The sequence below is a fragment of the Misgurnus anguillicaudatus genome, chromosome 2 (assembly GCF_027580225.2).
Source record: "Misgurnus anguillicaudatus chromosome 2, ASM2758022v2, whole genome shotgun sequence".
Lineage (NCBI taxonomy): Eukaryota > Metazoa > Chordata > Actinopteri > Cypriniformes > Cobitidae > Misgurnus > Misgurnus anguillicaudatus.
The window spans coordinates 49,744,439-49,759,051 of NC_073338.2; the positions used below are offsets into that span (position 1 = coordinate 49,744,439).

The window sequence follows — 14,613 nt, forward strand, 5'->3', positions numbered from 1 at the left end:
CATTAAAAACAAAATTAAAAAACTGATATGTTGCGTCTAATTCCCTGTAGCATATATATTAAATATTTGGGAATATATATTTTTACATTTAATTACGTTCTTTAATAAGGTTAAATTACGTAGGCCTATGTGGCAACGTAACTTCCGCAACGTAACTTGCGCAACGTAACTTGATATCCCCAAACCTTTGACGTCACGGAAGCGCCAAGTAGCTCCGCTGGCTGCCAGCCACAACAACAAAACAAACGGAGAATTAAAAGATGAAAGACGATCTGCAGGAGAAATTAAGGTAGGGAATTTGTGAATAGATAATACAAATGCTGCTTTTTTGTGTGGTGATCTACTTTTAAAATGATAAAGCCGACAAGTTCTACATGCTAAAACACTTTAAATGCGTGGACTATACTGCATATATCTCTACATTGGATTTAGGGATGTCACCATTACTCTATTTTATTGAGGAGTTAAAAAAAATCCTGGAGCACATGTCGAGTAGGCCTACGGTTTAAAATAGCGGAGATGTAGTGAAACAAACTTGAAAGAAAATTACAATAGTATTTGAAGCATATATCATCACAACGCTGCCTCTCTCTCTCTCTCTCCCTCGTTCGCTCGCTCTCGCGTGCTTCAGCTCGTGCACGTGCATGAAAGCAAGAAGAATGCGATGCAATTGCATGCTTGTAAATTTACACGACTGAGCTGCAGCGGCAGGCATAAGATTTATAAAAACACATATGAGAAGAAAGGCACAGCAACTCAAAAAGACTTAAGTGTTTCACAATTACTCATAATGCCAATTTTCCCGTGGAGGCATGGAGCAGCATGAGAATACACAGTTAACTTACGTGCAATCTACCGGCATTGCCTTTGCAATCGATGTATTGGACACCCCTGGTTTATCATTATCCCATCTCTATATTAATATGACCATGCTGGTTTCTATGGCTCATTGGTGTATGTTGTTGCCAGTTTACAGGGCGATGTAATCTAATGGCTGTTTCCAAGCGGCTGAAATAAAGCCTCTTTTTATTTACATTAAAAATGCCTAATATGTCTATTTTAATGGTCGCGGGCGCGGGGCGGTGCGGGTTGTAAAAATAGATACAGTGTTGCGGTGCGGGTTGGGGCGGGCCAAATATTTCATAAAAGCGGGACCCGCGGGTTGGAAAAAACGCCGACCCGCGCATCACTAATTCATAATGACACTTACAATATCTGAAAGCTACCCACAAAACATCTGATGGATATGCAGGTCATGTCTATATTACGTCCGTCAGTCTAAGACAAATTTTGGATGTCTACATGACATGCAAACTAGGTGCGCTATTTAGACATCGAATCATGGATGTCATTATGCAGTTTAACATTTGAAAGTCGGACTACACTGTAAAAAAGATTTTGTGGTGTTGTTGTTTCAACTGAATTTTTCAATTATGTCAACTTGCAATTTCTGAATTTGTTCAGTCTTAAAACCTAAAAAAGTTTTACTGTCTCAACTACATTAAAAATGTGGTCACTAAAGAAATATTTTCCTTCATCCAAATAAGAATTTTAGGTTAATGGTTCACATCTAGATTTTATATTGAGCCAATGAAAAAATTTTTTTACATCTATGAAAACCTGTCAAAAGGTATCATTTTTTGTTGAAGAAAGTCCATCAAATGTATTTCTAGTCCAGTTTTTTTATTGTTTTAAGAATGTTTGTTGGTTGTGTGAATGTTAGAGGAATCTTAGTTTTTTTTCTAACAGTTATAAAACATTATTTCTAAATGTTCTGTAAATATTGCTGTAGAAAACACAATCCACTTATTAGATTTAGATGTTGTTGTTTTTTCATTGAAAGTCACAATTATAGTGATCAATGTCTGTTTTAGTTGGACTCTTGACTCTGAGTTTGTTAGATTTTCCTCTGGATGCTACAACTTTGTGTTTAAAACATTTATTGTGGTAAAAAGCAGCCAAAAATGTAACAATGACAGCGGTGGTGATGCTTAAGATCGTCATCTGGTGAGTTGATTTATTCATTCACTGTTTGATAAACTGAAAGTTTCTTTTTCTGTTAAAGGCAGGGTAGGCAGGAATTATCAAAAAAACTTTTTTACACATTTGTTTAAACTGTCTTTATATACAAATGCATAATTAAAATGTAAGTACTCTGAAAAAGAGAGTATAAAACTTGAGTGTCTGTAGACCTCTCACGACTGTTAAACACAGCTAATTATTTCCATTCGGGACGAAACAATCAACTATTCCCCCAAGTTGACATCAGTCAATATACCATTCTTTTCACCAAACAGTATACTTATTCCACAGAAAAAATTATAAAAATCCAACCAAAATCAATGGATCTGTGATGATTTCACTACAAGTTGGCGATCCACAGGCTCAGAACCTTAATAGAATTTTTCAAAATTCCGAAAGACATACTGGATCATACCTGTCAAGTATCCCGTTTTGGCAGGGAAAGTCCCGTATTTTACCCTTCTTTCCCGCCGTCCTCCTGTATTAGTATTTTCCCGTAAATCTCCCGTATTTTAACCTGCGTTATTACAAAAATAATAATGTCCGGGCGGAGTAATAAAAAAACATTCCCAATCCCAGATCGCTAAAGGTCCACTGATTCCGCTAATCCACTTCGTGTTTTCCCACCCGCTCCGCAGCATCTCTGTGTGCACTCTCTGCCTGGAGAGCGAACGAAGACGACAGTTTCTGTCTGAAGTTTGTTGCATCAACAGGTAGATTTATTACATTATATCAGTTGTTAAACCGCAGAATTACTAATTTGGAAGTTTGTTTATGTATTTCTTCGGTTAATGATTTGCTGTCGGTGTTCTAAAAGTGCTAACAAGTTAGCAAGCAAACAGCAACAACATATCCACATTATTATCGTTACAATGCTTGTCTAATTAATTAAATATTCCCGGTCAGATCTAAGTTAACATAAACACTAAATTTGCTGTTGTTGGCACACTTTGTAGACAAAAAATACAAAAAACACCAATGGCTTCACAAAATAAAGAGAGAGAACGGAAAGGGAGGCTGGTAAAGGCAGTTCAACATTGCAAACATGGATTCAAAGCTCCATCAAGCCAGCAGGTAAATTATTGAATATCTATTGTCACACTTTAATTCTTGTTATTATATTTTCCCATTATAATCACTTGTAATCACTTGTCTAAGTTGATGCTAGTAATATAGTAACACATCATTTATTTATAATTCTTTATTAAAACCATACTAATAGTACCACCCCCCGTAGTGCCCTTTTTGGTTTGGGCCACTGCCCCATCTAGCATTTTCATTTTCTAAATGACAGTTCTCATTACAAAGAAAAGTGAATTTTTATAAATAATTTTGGCATTAAGGTATAATGCAAAAGAAGTTAAAATAAGGCTTTTCAACCTAAGGCCAGTGGGTTTTGTACAGATGCAAATTTGTGTGTACAGTATGTACAGTTTGAGTGTGACTTATGAAATGTAGTTTTCACAGAGCTGTGTGTTTCACTAGTTTTCTTGCTAATGAATTAGTTTGTTTAGTTAATTTTAACACAATTATCAGCATTGGTTTAAAAAATATTATCCGTCACTCACCAGTCTTAAAATGTAAGGAATACTGGAGCTTGTTTGGGTTGGTGGTGGGACTGTTCGCGGTGGGCGACGGAAAATTTCCCTTATTTTCAAATCCAAAACTTGACAGGTATGTACTGGATAACATGATTGTTAATGTCCCTATTGTAGTACCGCTGGGATATAATAAACTTTAAGTTTATTAATGAAAAGACAATATAAAACAATTAAACCTCAGGTGGTATTGGTAACCCAAAGTTGACCCGTAGGTGAAACTGTTTCCAGCCATGAAACTCTTTGATGTCGTAATCTCTTCATCACAAAGACTTTTGTACTGTTAGCCTTTAGGCTTACATCATTGGGTATCTGCTGAAATGTATCATGTAATGTACATATTATGTTTTTCTAAGATTGCAATTGTGTTTTATATTCATGTTTAGTATTATTTTAAAGGTCATGGTGCGATGGGTAAAAAGGTCTCATTTCTATAAAGTCTAAGGTAAGATGGATCAAGGTTTTTAGAACTTATAGAAAATGCATTTCTCTTAAAGGTGGTGTTTTTTGCCAGGATACTTCTGGCTAGTTTGACCAGTTGCTTTTGTCACCAGGTGACGATCTGTGAGGGCGGAACCAAAAGTGTGCAAGATCGGTTCCGCCCGGCGATGGTTCCGCGCGGATGACTGACTCCAAACACCGGAATTCCCGGGGTTTCCCCGAACACCAAATTAAGCCTGATATCGTACAGGTGAGGGTGATTAACACAGCGATTGCTGATAGGCCGATAAGGAGAGAGGGCTGAGTATAAAAAGACCTTTGAAGACATCAGAAGGGAGCTGCTTTTTGGTACTTTGTGAGTACGTTGCTTGTGCTTGGTTGCTACGGTGGAGATCGGCTAGGTTGACTCACACTGATCCCTTAGGGAAGACGAGAGGTTGGAGACGTCTGGGTAAGGAAGCTATTGTGTGATTTGGATGTTGAGAAGAGCACACGAAGACATTGGATGTATGGATGGGGGAGATTTTTTGACAACAAAGCGTGAGTAAAAATCAAAGCAAATGCTATACGCTATTCAGAAGAAGAGTTACCGGTGTATTTTGTGAGTGTGTTGAAGGTTACCCGCCCCACTACGAGGGGAAACATGGGCGTGCCGTGCGTGTATTGTGGAACACCAACTGGGAGATCTGTAGACAAAACTTTCCATCATCCACTGCCCTGCGGAGAACGGAAGCGTAGGTGAGCCGAAGAGGTAACCAGGAGACATAAAGGGGTGTTGCTGAACATATTCACGTGTGAATTCTTTTCTCTTTCTCTGGCGAGTACAACGCCCAACCCGTCTCTCGAGCAGCCGAGGCCTAGGCGGCCAAGTCTTAACTTCACGTGGAGTGCGTGTGCAGAGTGCGGTGGTGAGTTGTGACTTTCATCGTGTGTTTCCACTAAGCTTGCTGTGTGTGTGCTTTGGTTTACAGTAACCAAAGCCGCCCTGGCCCCGTGCAGATCGTGCGAAGTAACAGCACGTTGAGGCCTGAGCCATATGAGAGAAACCAACTACTACCATAACCCCCTGAGTGTCGGCTAGAGCTCGCGTCAACCCGGAAAGCAGGCAGCGGTGTAACCCAACTACACACCAAAGTGAACAACGGCCGAGGTACATTGTACGGATTTAAGGTCGAGGTTGTGTTTGTCCAGGAGAACTCGGTGTGTGCGCAGAGCCTCGTCGAGAGTTCGCCCCAGTAGAAGATCCCCTGTCAGTGACAAGGAGGGGGAGCTTGGGAAGCGTTCAGCTCTGCGGCGCCCGACCTTGCAGTCCCCACGACACCTACGAAGCTTTGGCCGACGGGTGAAGGCATACAGTGTGCGGCCGTTGTGGTGAGAGTCCGCTGCCTGGAGGAGTGAACCAAAGGCCCAAGTGTTGTGAGTAAACTACCTGTGTAGAGTGTAACCTACCTGTGTTTGCAGCAACGCCTCGAAGAGGACCGAACAGTGTCAGTAGTGAAAACCCCTTACCTCTGTCTCCACGTATGTCTTGGAGTGAGCCAAAGACCCAAGTGTTGTGAGTAACCTACCTGTGTAGTGTTTAACCTACCTGTGTTTGCAGCAACGCCTTGAAGAGGACCGAACAGTGTCCGTAGTGAAAACCCCTTACTCCTTTTACATTACCTCGTAGCAAACTAGCCAGTCTCGGATTGCAGTTCCGTAGTATGGCATGAACAATTTCTTTGTCAGTCATATCCTTGTTTTTGCGAAGGCATAAGGCTCTGTAATGATAAGCAAAGTCTCTTATATTTTCTTTGGCACCCTGCTTTCTTTTCATTAATTTTCTTGCCACTTCTTCTTCGTAGTCCTCACTCAAGAAAGACTGCAAAAAAACTTCTTTGAACTGCTGCCAAGATTTTACATTCTTCTTTTCAGCCAGCCACCAATCTTTAGCAGTACCTTTTAACACAGAGGTGAGGGATGCAAGAATCTCATAATCACAGAGAGGGCGTATAGCTAAATATTCTTCACACCTCTCTAAGAAAATAACAGGATCTTCCTCTTCACCATTACTAAAGTGTGGGAATTCTAATTTCACAGGAGGAGGCAGGGGCATTCCAGACATACCTTCTGAGCAGTGCACAGGATCGTTAGAAACATTGTATGTTTGACTGTCAACTGCATATCTAGGGGCAGGCATTGAAGATTTTGGCTGATGCTGTATGGGAGTAGACATTACAGAAGTTAGGGATTTCAATTTATGCTCAATTTGAACATCCCGCCTTTTCAAACAATCCACCATTGATTTGCCCAGATCTTGTAGTTCAAGCTCCATTTTCTTTTGAATTCTTTCACTTTCTCTTTCAGACCGGTAAATCATTCTTTCTTCAATAGTCGTACACTGTGTTTTCAATTCAGCTATAGTAACACCTTAATTTCCCTTCTGAACCCATTCCTCAAACAACTCTCCAGTTTGTTAACTCTGTCATTTAACTGTTCTAATAATGTTACAAAAGGTGTTTGAACTTCTTCTTGAACTTCTTCTTGAACTTCTTCTTGAACTTCTTCTTGTTCTTTAACAGGTATAGGTGGCAAAGATGTTATATTCTGTTGCTCAGACATTTGCTCAACTTCACTTCTCTCGTTTTCCTCTTCAGAATCAACATACAGATCACTAAAGGTATTAATTAGTTATTTTATAGGTTCTCGTCTACACAGCAAAAACGCCAGTGTACATTTTACTCAAATTGAGTCAAATTTAACACTTCAAAAATGTATATATGACTCCCTCCATTTTGGAGTTAAAATAACACTTTTGAAAGTGTTAAATATGTACACTACTCCAAGAGTAAATTTGTACACCGAGAGTGTTTATTTATACATCTAACAGCATTCTGTGGATAACCCTTTAAAGTGTTATCTTCTCCGACTAGTGTTAAAATGTACACCCATTTAAGATTAAATACACACCAACAGTGAGAGTTCTTTCACCCAAAAGTAGTGTATTTATATCCCATTAAAGTGTTTTCTTCTCCCACTAGTGTTAAAATGTACACCCTTGTAAGATTAAACACACACCAGCAATATTAATTACTCATGCAGTAATATTAATTGTTTGTGTTAATTAAGTGATTGATTACTTTTACTGTACTAATTTTACGTGATTAGCACACAATGATGAAACAAACATATATAAAATTATTTTTTATTTCTGAAAGTTTCTGTGTTTTTGTCGTTGTTAAAAGAACAGGAATCATTTCAGAGACATGTATTGAATACATTTAAGACAAGGAAGTTATTTTTGCATTCAATACTTTTCAGAATAATCAACAATAAGTGCAAGAACATAAAACAATATGTAAAACTGGCATTATCTCCATTTGTTTATCATCTCTGTCACTTTAATTTTCAGTAACAATTTGGTCTATAAAGTCATTTCTATGTACACTACTGAAGTGTTTTCTAAAACCAGCATAGGTCATAAAGCTATATTTACAATTGCTTTGTGCACATTTTAAGTTCAGTTTTTTCCCTGTATAGTAAGCATGAATAGATTTCAAGTGACGAATTAGGTCATTGACTTTGACAGTACCAGTTTGCAAACAAAGCAGCGAAACATTTTTGCAACTAGAAACTAGTTCAAAAGTTTAGCTCGTAGGTCCTTAACTCTAGGGGTTTCACAAACTGTACCAACATCTATCTTGTAGATTGTTGTCTGGATGAATGTGTACATTGCATTCAAGCAGTGGGGATATGACACACCAAAGACAAAGTAGGCTTTAAAAAGTTCATCAAAAGCAGAAAGGGAAGACTTTGCCTGACATGGACGAAGTTTTCCATCCAGAACGATGTAGCAATCATGGATGATATTCTTTGCTGAGCCAACTGCAAGGAGATTTGGTTGGAGGCCTTCAGCCTTCTTAATGTGTTCAGTTAGACTGCGGCAAGACTGAAATGAGAGAAAAAAATCAGAACACACATAACACAACATATGATCCATAACAGTTCACATGCCTGTCCATGCCAACCTTGTGGAACTGCGAAATATGGTCCATGGCCTCTCTGGTGCTTATCTTTGTGGATTTGTTCCTACCACCAGCAGAAGGTGGCAAAAGGTAGGCCAGGAGTAAAACAGAGGACATGTCATTGTCCCATCCTGCAAAAAAATTTTTTTTGAATTAACAGAAATTAACAAAATGTAAAAGTAGCAGACAAAGTTTTGTCATCATCTTTACAAAAAAACTTACCTTGGCATTCGGAATCATCTTGTCCTTTACACTCCGCAGCTGAAATCAGGCTGTTCAGATGCAAGGTCGAAGTAAGTGTTTTTGCTTCAGCTATAATCTTGGGCTTTAGACTATCCCATTGTTCAAGAAGTCTGGAAGCAGTTTCTGTTCCAAATTTGATATCAAAATCTTGAAGTATCTGTAACAAATTGAAGTAAAACCTATAAACAAGAGAGATCCTAGACACCACTGTTTTATCATGAGATTTTTAAGTACTTACATATCCAGTTCTTGAGTATGGATCCTTTAGTGATGGGAACAGTGTTACAATTCCTAAAGCACAGCGGGTTTTTGTTTCTTTGGATGGGACACGTCTTGGAAAAAAACAAAAAAAATGTTGAACAATCTACTAAACCAGTCTTTTCACTAAAGTTTAAATTATGACTTACCCTTCTTTGCCTGTAATGTGTGCAACCACAACGTTGACTAAGTGCCGTCGAGTTGAGTCTGTGAATTTTCCTTGTTCTGAATATTGAGCCAAAATAGCAGGTCCTCCTGCATTTTCTTCTAAAATGCCTCTAATAAACTAAAAAAAACAAAAAACTTTTGCTGTAATGTGTTCATAATATAAAAATGCAAAAAAAAAAAGCTAAACAATCTAGCTAGTAAATTTTACCTGTTTTGCCTCAAAAGCCTCATCAAAACGAGGTCTCTTGGAGCTTGGTCCGGCGCTGTCGTCAGTCTCAGATGACAGTGAAAGTGTGTCAGTTTGTGAGGACGAATCGAGGACTTGGCATTCTGGAAGCAAAATAAATTGACACTTCAACAAAAATATACAAAATAATTACATTAAGTTAATGAAATGCTAGTTTTAAATAAATTTAATGAGCCATTTTAAAATGTTTGGTTAATTAAATTGTGTTTAATAACAACAAAACTATATTTACTTTACAATAGGATTGTATGTGTTATCATTAGCTAATGCTAAAGCTAACATAAACTAACAACGATCAATACTTTTACAGCATTTATTAATTTTTGTTCATGTTAATTTAAGAATTTACTAATATTATTAAAATCAAATGTTTAAACTGTTAACATTAGTTAATGCACCATGAACTAACATTTTTCTCAATTAAATCAAATGGCTAAGGGATGTGTTTGTATATCACAGACACACTTACCTGAATCCTTGTCAACAACTTTCCATAGTATATTATTTGATCTCTCCTCCAGCAGGTCAGTGAATACATCCTCATCCACCTCCACCTCCACGCCAGTATCATCTTGTAGTATCAGATCTTTGTCACTGATTGAAAATTTCCTCTTGACTTTATGGATAAGAGGAGAGAGACAAATGAGCAACAAAACAACCATGAGAATAAAATATTTAAATTAATTTAAAATGAATACCTTCAGTCATTAAACTGGTGTAATCTGCCCCATCAACTTTAATCAATTTCTTCTTTCCTTCATATAAAACTTTGAAGAGCATTGTTACTGAAAACAAAAACAAAAAAGTAAATTAAAATAACATATTTGAAAGTTTAAGGTTCAAATAATATATTACACATGGTTTCCTAAGGTTTGTTTGGTGAAGCAATAGGCCTACTTTTTGTTAACTATTTCTCCGCCAGCGTTATTAAAAAAAGTCGCCAGCCCCAGCATGTTTTGCAGGAAAAAACTCGTAAAAATGGCTAGCAAGTGTTAACGTTTGATACAAAAGCTGACATGTATTCCATAAGCTATTCATATGCTTACAAGACGCAAAGGTTTTCAGTGAGAACAACGTCTGTTCACCTCAGAGAAGGCGCGTAATTTTAGCCAAAGACTGAAAATGACTGCATGATACTATACCTCAATGTATTTAAATACGTTTTTCAAAACTCCCGTTGTGATACTAAAACTGTAAAAGTAAAACTGTATCAACGGGTAATATCGTTTGATCAAACACATAACTAAACCCCTTGTCAGAGCCTGACTCCACCCACTGGCAATATCTGAAAAATGCAAGAAAAGTGAGCAGATTCCAACGGAGATAGAGGGGACAAACTAAGCTCGTGCCAAGTGTGTGGTGAGATCGTAACAAGGGCGTGGTGAGCTTGAACCTGCTTACATCACGAGTTATTTTTTGGACCCAACAATAGGAAAATTCAACTGCAGTAGCCACCGTTCAACCTGAAGAGGGCAGCACTCAGACGGTTTTACACAGTAGTATTGAAAATACATTATATCCAAATGTCAAAAAAACTTACTAAGATCAATAAAAAGCCCCATTCTTACAGATCAATAACTAAAAAAAAAGTTGGTTTAGGGTTTAGTTACTTTACTCCTTATACTCCTTTACTCCAATCCTTTGCAAATGTTTGCAACCTGTGTTTCATTTGAGTACTGATGCATGTATAAACGTGTATAAATATAATGTAATATTTTAAACTAATCCACGTGCCAATTCATTTAGGCTTACCTTGCGCATGTGGTGGTCACACAAACAAGTTCGTGTATATGAATACATTAATAATACGTGTTTTCCTCAGGATTAGTGTGGAGAACCGATCTAAATAAAGAGCTCTCCTTTTACGTGCACATGATACGCAGTTGTGGCGTGCATATGATACGCGGTCACCACTAAACTCAAGAGGTAAACAGTGTGTTTTATATGCACGAAAAATTTAACTACTGCGGATAAATATCACGGCAAATACAAACAAAGTCTGTTGTGCCGTTAACGCGATTTGACAGACTTTTAAACATAGTACCTACAGGTTAATGATTTTCTGTTTGAACAACGTAATTTCACTACGCGGCTTGTTCGAACAAAAAACCCCGCCATGTCACCCACGATACGTTTAAACACATTTACAAAACTCCCACTGAGAGACTGAAACTATAAAATTAAAACTATTAAGGGAAAATGCTGCTGGATTAAACAAATATACCGTGATTTACAAAAACTATCTTCCCCAAATGCTTGCAACCAATGTCTAACATATCACAAATAAGTGCTAATACATCCACAACAATTATTTAAAAGATAATGACTTATGTATAATGTAATGTTTGAAGGAAATTCACGTGCTTACCTGAGATGCACGTGGTGATTCATCAAGCGAACTCAGAATCAGCAGCCACTTTATTAAAATATGTAAAACAAATTCAGATTGTTTGCATATAATCATATATAAACAATTATATGTTAAAAAATTATTTAATTTTTAACCACACAACTCATTAAAAGACAACACTTACCGTTGAACAGCGCGCTCATCTCCTCGTGGCTTCCCAACTGAAAATAGCCGTAAAGGATTCTGGGAATTGCGCTGCTCATAGAGTTAAAAGTTTAACACTGAAAAGGAACTCCTTTTCTAGATGCAGTTTTACACTTGCAGATAAAAATGTACTCCGGTTTTAACACTGGGCAACACCAAAAAAATAACACCAGAAATTTAACACCAGAAAATTTGCTGTGTACTCAGAAAAGCTTCAGAGGAAAAGTCAAGTTTGGGACCTTGCTCTTCCTCATCACTATTCTCTTGGCTTGCCATATTTAGTCAGCAGTACAAACAATATCTCATACACAAATGTGGTCCCTGTTTGGGCGCCACTATATAATAACTCTGTTCAAACTTAAAAAAAAAAAAAGTTAATTATATATCTGAATTAGGGGGGGTTCCACATAAATGATGACAAGATCACTGGGTAAATTAAGGCAGCCAAAACAAAAAGAACAATTTCTTTGCTTAGTATTATTTATATGAAACATCAAGCACCTTAAACCCTCATAACACAGTGTTACTCAGCTTTACAATCTTACACATGTCTTTGGACCCCTGGGGGTTAAGCAACATATTTTAAATGAATGCAAATATTGGCAAAACAGTTTTATCAGAGTAGATGTCCAGTTTTGAAGAAGTCCAGAAATGCTGATAAAAAGCAAATGATAGCTTTAGCGTAGCGTTGCGCAAGTTCTACCAGGAAACTCGAATGTTACGTCATTCATTTCACAAGGTGCAATCAATCACCCCTGATACTGAGAGTATATAAACCTCGTACTCACCTGTCTTTGCGTTCGCAGATACTGATGCCAGCATTTACATGCTCGATGTCCAGTGCATATGCTAATGCTAACTAAGGCGTTAGTTACCCGAATCACGCCGATTTAAATGTTGAGTGATTTTATAGGGCATTCGAACTGGTTTCCTGGGATTTTCTCATCTCGTTTCGTTTCACCTGTAACATCGCGAGGAGCTCTCACAGAAGGTTAAAGACTTAAAAAAGGGAAGTCTGCAAGCTTCATTAAGTGTGTAACCCTGCAGTGCACAGAGAAGGATACCACATGCCGTTTCTTTTTATGAACAGTGCAGGAACACTTGGATGATCTGTAAACTGTAATATTAATATTGACTGTCGCACACTCTGAATGCCCGCAAGCAGATGTCACTAATCATCATTGATTGGCGAAGCGCCGCACCTGCACGGGTTTGGAAGAATGCCGAAGCTTGTTATCTCCCTCATCACAGGATCTTTGTCTTTCGTCTACAATATCCAAATGCTCCGCTTATAACTGGTTTTAAACCGTACGCGAATGTTTTGTGAAGCAAAGACATGGAATCGACTTGGATGAACGACTATTGCTCGCGAAAATTTCACACATTAAATACGGCGTGTATGCAATGCATGACACGCTGCAAACAGGCAAATGACGCGGTCTAATGTTCGCGTGTTTCATTGGAATAAGGAATGCGCAAAGTATACGAGCTTCATCTGAACTGTCCCTTTCAGTGTTTCCCTAAAACATCAATAATATAAGGTACTATTTATTCATGTAACAGGTTCTTGCAACGTCATACCTGCTACGGTACTACAATGCAAGTTGCTTAATGCTACAGTATTCATGCAAACTGTTCATATCAAATGCAAATATTCACGTTAGATCTTCACTCACCTGACCCTAATTATAGACTTTAAGGATACGGGGATACGCTATTTTACGAACTTTTAATATTATGGTAGGACACACCATTAATATATCATTGGAGAATAAATCCTGGTCATACAGCGTAAAGTTTAAGCACACATTTTTGTTGCTGAGCAAATCGTAAGTGTGTGTGTGGTCTGGCAACAGTAATGCATATTGTCAATTTTATTGAGCACGGGGTTCAGCATAAATGTTTCCATCTAAAGCTTTGTGCTTTAAGATCTTCAGTTATTTATGCACATGTATAAAGTACGAGAATGCATCAACTTTTAATTGTACTTTTCAAATGAGACTTTATTCCAGATCTCAGTCAACTTCTTATACGAGCTCGAGCTCGGTCGCGTTGAACATCCCATCTATTTATCTGGATTATCTTCTCCTACGGTAAGCTCTCTTATTCATTATACTGGATTGGCTGATAATAGTGCACAGTACATGCTTTTACAACCGAAAGATGGCAATGACTATGTCTTACAGGCAATATGGAGACGGAGCTGAGGTTGTGTGGTGTATTTAATACAATTAAAACGTGCATTTGTGTTATTCCTGAGGGCTTGCCGTTGTTTTGATCGGTGTGCATTCTGCGGATGTCTAAACAAAAGTGAGCCTGTACACCATGTTGAGTTTGTTTGTTATGCAGTAGACTTCACAGTTGACGCGCGCCTTGCTGCTTTAAGAACACGAGAGGTTGCATCAGTTTGAACCATTTAAGCGCATTGTGCTTTGTTTGCGATGCAGGCACCCAGAGCATGCGCATGGGTAGGCTACAGCGGATGTCTGGACACTGGTTTGAAGATGTAGTGTGACTGCTAGCTTTTATATCACAGCACGTAATCCCAATTTAAAGTGCTGTTGAACGTTGGTAACGTATGTTTCGCCCGAAATGGTGGTGCCACCAGCTATAAACCCAGAATACTAACATAATTTCCTTCTTGTTTTAACATGGAACCCAATGGAAATAATGTCTAAATATTTCTTCAAGTGGTGTTATGTTTGAATATGGTGGTGTTCGATTATCTTATGTGTTTCTACTATTTAATTTCAATTGTCTCATGCTGTTTTAATGACGTCCAACATGACTGGAGAATTGGAATGCATCTGAAATAACTTGTTTCTAATTTAATTCTATGTTCTGTTTAAAGCCTGGAATACACCGCAGGATTTTTGCACTCCGACAAGATTGTAACAGCAAATGCATTGTGCGGTGATCATCCTGAATTTCTGACACTGTCAGAAAACTATTGTAGGCTATCTTGGACACAAGACCAGGAAAACGTCCATCTTTGAACTTTTCCCACCGTACGACACTTTACCACCGAAGAGCCACGATCATAGAAATCGTGATGACTGTTTCACGATGGAAATCTTC

The 14,613-nt window shown here is 38.0% G+C and overlaps 1 protein-coding gene across 1 annotated transcript; it reads right to left on the minus strand.

The window, feature by feature from the left end:
- Window positions 1–7,256: 7,256 nt before the first annotated feature.
- On the minus strand, window positions 7,257–11,733 carry LOC129414502 (uncharacterized). The gene is made up of 10 exons (XM_073871467.1): window positions 11,516–11,733; window positions 11,350–11,397; window positions 9,680–9,766; window positions 9,451–9,597; window positions 8,943–9,064; window positions 8,716–8,852; window positions 8,547–8,640; window positions 8,288–8,465; window positions 8,069–8,196; window positions 7,257–7,989 (listed from the first exon to the last, which is right to left on the minus strand). Exons 3-10 carry the CDS (start codon window positions 9,759–9,761, stop codon window positions 7,675–7,677), a joined length of 1,203 nt encoding a protein of 400 aa, XP_073727568.1. The 5' UTR covers window positions 9,762–9,766; window positions 11,350–11,397; window positions 11,516–11,733; the 3' UTR covers window positions 7,257–7,674.
- Window positions 11,734–14,613: the final 2,880 nt, after the last annotated feature.